General features: G+C 36.7%; 1 protein-coding gene across 1 annotated transcript; it reads left to right on the top strand.

The window, feature by feature from the left end:
- Window positions 1-408: 408 nt before the first annotated feature.
- On the top strand, window positions 409-5,593 carry LOC107781405 (uncharacterized). Its single transcript, XM_016602103.2, has 3 exons — window positions 409-535; window positions 2,079-2,879; window positions 5,160-5,593. The coding sequence occupies exons 2-3, from the start codon at window positions 2,258-2,260 to the stop codon at window positions 5,369-5,371; spliced, it is 834 nt and encodes a 277-aa protein (XP_016457589.1). The 5' UTR covers window positions 409-535; window positions 2,079-2,257; the 3' UTR covers window positions 5,372-5,593.
- Window positions 5,594-6,327: the final 734 nt, after the last annotated feature.

The following is a 6,327-nucleotide window of genomic DNA, read 5'->3' as shown; positions in this document are numbered from 1 at the left end:
TCAAACCCCAATCATCAATTTGTCAAAACAATAATAAATCTTATGAACTCATTTTATAATTAAGAAGAAGAAGAAGAAGAAACCCTAGGCAATAGTAAAAAAATAAAGCGGCATAATAGTTCACCATTGTAAAACATCATAAACAACATTAAAATATGTTCATAACTATCCTATAAAATCATTGTCATCCGAAGAAGAAGAAGAAAAAGGAGAAGAAGAAAAAAGAGAAGAAGAAAATATAGGAGGAGAAGGAGGAAGAAAAAGAGGCCTGAAATGATTTAAAAAGTGGGTATAAATTAAAAAATTTTTAAAAATGGGTATAGATTAGATGGGGAGCGACAAATAGGGTGCTCCGTTCAATCTTTACGCTTTGGAGCATCCGTAAATGGGCCTGACCTTTTAACTGGGCTCTGATTGCTTTTAATTAAGCCCAATTATTCCTTCTCAGTGCTCAATTAGCTGAGTATTTCTTCCCTCTGCAAAAGGATAAAAATTCCAGTTTCTTGCTCCTTTCCGAGCTCCCATATTCATCAAGGTTAGCTCTGCTCTTTTTTCTCTGAAATTTTCCATAATTGAATTGTAAATTTAAACTCTTGAAATGGTTCGTTTTTATGTTTAAAAGAGATGGATACGGAGTGTTGCATGGATGTCTCTTTGGAGTCTAAAGTTTGGTCAATCATATATATATTCATAAAACTCCAATTGAAGAATGCCCATATCTTATTTCCTCTTTTTTACTGAAAAGTTCACTTCTTTCTTAAATTTACAATATTTCTGCTAGATGAAGATGAAGTTGAATGTTTAGTGCTCTGCTCTTGAATACAGTAGACATTTGAAGGGTTTCTGTCTCTATTTGTGGATTATGTACAATTTTCCCAAATTGGAGTTATCCTGGAAAGAATAGTGACGTGCTCCATATGTCCCAATTTATGTCTCATACTTTCCCTTTTAGTGTCTCCCAAAATGAATGACATATTTTACCCTTAATGAGATAATTTACGGCCACACAAATTTCTATGACTTGTTTTAGATCATAACTTTTAAAAGTCTTTCTTTATTTCTTTCTTAAACTTTGTGCTTAGTCAAACACTATTGCATAACGTGTGATGGAGGGAATAGTTGGGTTGACAAAAAAAGGAAAAATAGTTTGATAACCGAGAAATCCCCTAGGGCAAGTGATGCACCCTCTACCCTTGTTCACTTAAATACCATATTTTTGTCTGCAACAGGGTTCAACCCGAAACGTGCGTCTAACCCACACATCATGCGTTGCGCTCTTGCCTATAAACCCAAGCCTTAGAGGCTAGTTGGTTTAACAAACTTTTCGCAGTCAATTGAACCAAAGAATTTTTGGATCACCATTAGATGTTTTTAATATAGTGTATATGGTAGATTACTGATACCTGAAGTAGAAACTGGAAAGGTTTAATCTTTCCTTCTTTTCCTTTATGTTTAGACAGTTTTTGAGTAAGCTTCCTATGGTTTTCTCTTTGAAATTAAGAATAGAGATTGAGAGATCCTTTTGCCTTTTTGGATGTTAAAGAATGTTGTACTCTATTTGTTTGTTCCAGTACAAGAAATAGGCCGTAAAGCAAGAGTTGTTGTGTGCCAACAACTTTCACTTGTTAAGAGTGGATGTCGAAAAGAGCATCTTTGTATAAGGTTGGGTTTTCGGGCTTCATTAATACAAGTGGATTTTGCTGTTGCATCAAGTCAAAAGAGTGGCATCTGCATTTCTTGCTCCCTCCTATCAAGCCTTCTCTTTACCTCAGATGTACCATCCATCTCTTAAAGCAGGGCAACTGGCTGACTCTAAGATTCTTTCTGCTACTTGACATTTTTGCAACATGCTACATTTGGACACCTATCTTAATGTCTTAATGAGTTTCCTCATTGATCGCGGTGCTAGACACCGTAAAATGAAGTACTTTAAAGTACTAATGCTTAATGAGAAGACTGTATGAGATACCATTACATGTCTTTTTGAACTACTTTCAGGCTTTCTTTTCTTTATAGATTTAGAAACTGTTTGGCCTCTTTCATCTCCATTAAGCATTTTTTTTTAAATCTAATGGCAGGGCACAAAAATTCATAAACATTTGCTGGACTGCAGATGAAAACACAAATTTGAAGGGGTGACATGCAGAAGAATATCTGTGCAAGTTGTATGCCAGAGACATATTTATAACCAGGATTTTTATCTATTCCTCCCCAAATATCAATCGACTGAAATAAGACAAAATAGAGAGTTGGACCCATGAGCTCTATCTCATCAACCTGCTCTTTCCTCGCACTTACATCACCTCTTCATAGATCAAGACCATGTTTTAGTTTACAGCAGGCTCGCAGTTGCTACCAACGATATGCTTTCAATAATTATGTCAGCATTACCCTTTCTATCCATGTCCGATCAGCATCCCTTCATCCGTCCCGTAATTTGCAATCCTGCGGTAATGCTATTGCTCCATCAAATGATGGAACGGTATCTGTAATTAATTTTGAAGATGTCATGGAAAAAGACTGGTCATTTCTTGAGTATCCAGATTCCAGTGAAGAGCATAAGCAAAAAATCGATGAGATCATATCAGCAGGAGAGATAACAGAGACTTCTAACGTTATGATTGCAATTGGTTCTGAAGAATTTGTTGATAGAGTAGTTGATTCATCAAATTGCAGGCAATTGCTTGTTGTTCATGACTCCCTTTTCATGTTAGCATGCATCAAAGAAAAATATGATAAGGTTATGTGTTGGCAAGGAGAATTAATATATGTACCAGAGAAGTGGACATCTTTTGACGTTATTTTTCTCTACTTCCTTCCTGCATTGCCGTTTGAGCTTGGTCAAATTATGGAAGCACTCAGAAAACGCTGTTTGCCAGGTGAATTTCAGTCATATTAGTAAACTTAGACTCTTATAATATATTGTGTACTTCATTTGATTTATGTTTTTATCAAAGACAAAACTATCATCTTTGTATAAATCTAACTTCTTTTCCTTTTTGAGAAAGGTAACAAGTTGTATGCCATTAGCACGAAGACAGTGCTAAGAGCCATATTTACAATTCACAAAAAGAGCACAAAAAGTTCCCCAATTCATCGTACAGGGATTCTATGATGTTTACAGTGATATGATGTTTTAACAGTGATTCTACTTCTTCTCCAACTCCTCTTTACACCAAAAGTGAAATAGAAGCAAGCAATTCATCTTAATCTTCTGGATATTGTTGCCTATATCTTCAAACCATCATGAGTTTTTTTCTTTCCAGATGGTCAAACAAACACAAGCCGGAGCGGCACTCCAACATTTCTTTTGTCTGACCATACCTTCACAATTATTCCAACAAGCCAGGAGCTCTCCAGTTGATTTAGGCATGATCCATTTCATCCCTTTTATACTCAAAAAAGATTTGCCAAAGTTGATCTGTGATCCAACAATGCAAAAAAAGATGGCTATTACTCTCAGCTTCCCTTCCACATAAGTAGCATCTAGAACAAAGCTGCATTCCCCTTCTCTTCAGATTCTCTTTGTGTTAGACAAGCATTCTTCACAGCCAGCCAAACAAAACATGCCACTTTGTATGGTATTTTCACCTTCTAGATGTGTTTCCAATGCCACAATCCGGCCTCATACCAATCTGTCTTCTTGATTTGTGATACCATGAAATTACTCCAAAGTTTTGTAAAATTCTGCAAGCCTGTTAATCTCCTAGTCATTGATAAACCTTCTGAAGCTTAAATTCCACCTCTCTAGACTCCAGATTTCAGCAACTGTTATATTTTGTTGATGAACCAGGTTGTATATATCAGGAAAAATCTCTTTAAGAGGTCCATGCCCAATCCAGTTGTCATTCCAGAAGGAGGTCTTCACCCCATTTCCTACCTTCTCACATTATTAATTAGGTAAGGCCATAAAGTTCTAATAGATCTCCATACACAAAAACCATAGGGTGTAGATACCACTTTGGAGCACCACTATCCCTTCTCCACTAAGCCTGTCCCTCCAAGCTGAATCTCCAAAGCCATTTCATGAGTAAGCTCCTTTATGATACCTGATATTTCTTATGCCCAAGCCCCCTTCTTTATTGCTGATGGTGAGAGTTTTCCACTTAACCAAGTGAAAACCTTTCTTTTCTCTGTTTCCATGCCATATAAAGTTCTTAGGGCATCAATTCTCTTTTCAATGTTAGATGCTAGTGGGAATAAGGACATCATGTAAGTGGGAAGAGAATCAAGCATGTTGTTTACCAAAATCACGAGTTTTTTTCTCACATCTTTCAAGCACCCCATTCCATATCTCTTGTGATTTGTTCTTTGATCCCAAAGGCATTAAGATAAATTGTCTGCAAACAACCCACTTCGCATCCTAAAGTGCCTGCCAGAGAGTGAATGTGTAGTACTTCATTTACTGCAAACAACAAACTATTTCTCCAATTTACATGAAGGCCTGAGACAACCTAAAAATAGTGGGGATTACTCTCACATGTCTCTGTTGCTCCACTTTGGCATCATAGAAGATTAATGAATCATCTGCACATAATAAATGTGTAACCTCCATAGTGCTTGTTGCATTATTAAGCACCTTAAAACCCATAAGCCATCCATTCTGATTTGCCACTTTAATCAAGCTGTTAAGACCTTCGATTGCAATAATAAATAGAAGTGGAGATAGTGGATCTCTCTGTCTCAATCCCCTTTGAGATGGAAAGAAACCTTCCGGAGTGCCATTGATCAAAACAGAAAATCTGACTTTGCTTATACAGAAGAGAATCCATCTAATCCATTTGTTTCCAAACACCCATATCTTTTAACATCTTTAATAGAAATTTCCAATTAATATGGTCGTAAGCTTTTTCAGTTTCTAGCTTACACAATATCCCTGGCAGCTTCCCTTTTATTCTAGAGTCCACATATTCATTAGCTATCAAGGCTGCCTCCATTATCTGTCTTCCTTTGATGAACACCACTTGTTGTTGATCAACCAATTTGTGTATCGCCTTCTTTATCCTCTTTGTCAGAACTTTGGATATGATTTTATAAACACTGCCAATCAAGCTTATTGGTATGAAGTCTCTCAATTCCATGACCCCAACCTTTTTAGGAATTAAAGCGAAGATTGCTTAATGGTGTTTAAATTCACTAATAGTTGCTTTATTTTTCAGGTGCAAGAGTTGTGATTAGTCATCCACAAGGCAGACAAGTGGTTGAAGAGCAACGGAAACTATATCCTGACGTGGTAGTATCAAACTTGCCAGAGAAGATGATACTGCAAAATGTTGCTGCAGAGCATTCATTTGAAGTAGTCAAATTTTCAGATGAACCTGGCTTCTATCTTGCTATTCTGAAATTCGAGCCAGACTACAAGAACGAGTAGGCTCTTCTCTTAACTTCAGATCATCTGAGGAAAAGAAGAAGTGGTACGAATCTGTGCTATAGAGCTTAAAACTTGAATTACATTGCAAATTTGCTTTTCTTTCATCATCATTTCAGAACCTTAAATGCAAGTAATTATATATAAAAGACCAGTAAAGACCCTGGCGTTCCAGCTTTGGCAACCATCTTTGAATGCAAAATCTGCTCCTTATTCATTGTTGCATTACAAGAGCAAGTCACTCCTGTGCTGTCAATCTAACTTCTGAGTTGACTGCATCTTGCTTTTCCTTTTCTTTTTCCAAGTTGACATTAATAGACTGCATCTTATCGTCATTGGTTTTTCTTATTTTTATATCAAATTAGGGTAGACATGAAAGTAAACCATATGTCAGAATGAAGAACATTTCGAAGGATTTCTGGTGGCTCATCCAAAAGTTGGAGGCTGTGACCCTCCTATATGTGATTGACAAAGTTCCACTTATTTCAAGTTCTCTTTCCAACTCAACTATGATCCTGGTAAGCGTTGAATTTCCTGCAGATAGCCTTCAAACTTGGCCGAGTTCATGAACAGAAATCAATCAGAGAATTCTGAACGCCATAAAAAAGTAACTGCCTGATAAATCTGCTAATAAACAACTAGGCCTCACTTCCAAATAAGTTGGGTTGGCTATACAAATCCACATGGACCATAGCTGTCCATTTATACTCATCAGTAGAGGATAATGAACACGAGCATTATGTTAGTCGTGTGGAATTAAGAGATGAAATGTGTATGAACATATGTTTAGGCATTGAAAATACTCCTAGGACATCAATAGAGGATATTGAACACGAGCAGCTCACGCTATCAATCATGTCAGCAAAATGTGTGATTGGTACTTTTTCGGCCTACTACATGAGTTCAAACGGAACAAGGCCTACTTGACGTGTCTAAATGAAAAATCTTGACAACTTTAG

This window comes from Nicotiana tabacum, chromosome 6 (assembly GCF_000715075.1).
Source record: "Nicotiana tabacum cultivar K326 chromosome 6, ASM71507v2, whole genome shotgun sequence".
In the NCBI taxonomy this organism is placed as follows: Eukaryota; Viridiplantae; Streptophyta; class Magnoliopsida; order Solanales; family Solanaceae; genus Nicotiana; species Nicotiana tabacum.
The sequence above is the reverse complement of the archived record's forward strand: the minus strand, read 5'-3'. Positions and strand labels throughout refer to the sequence as shown.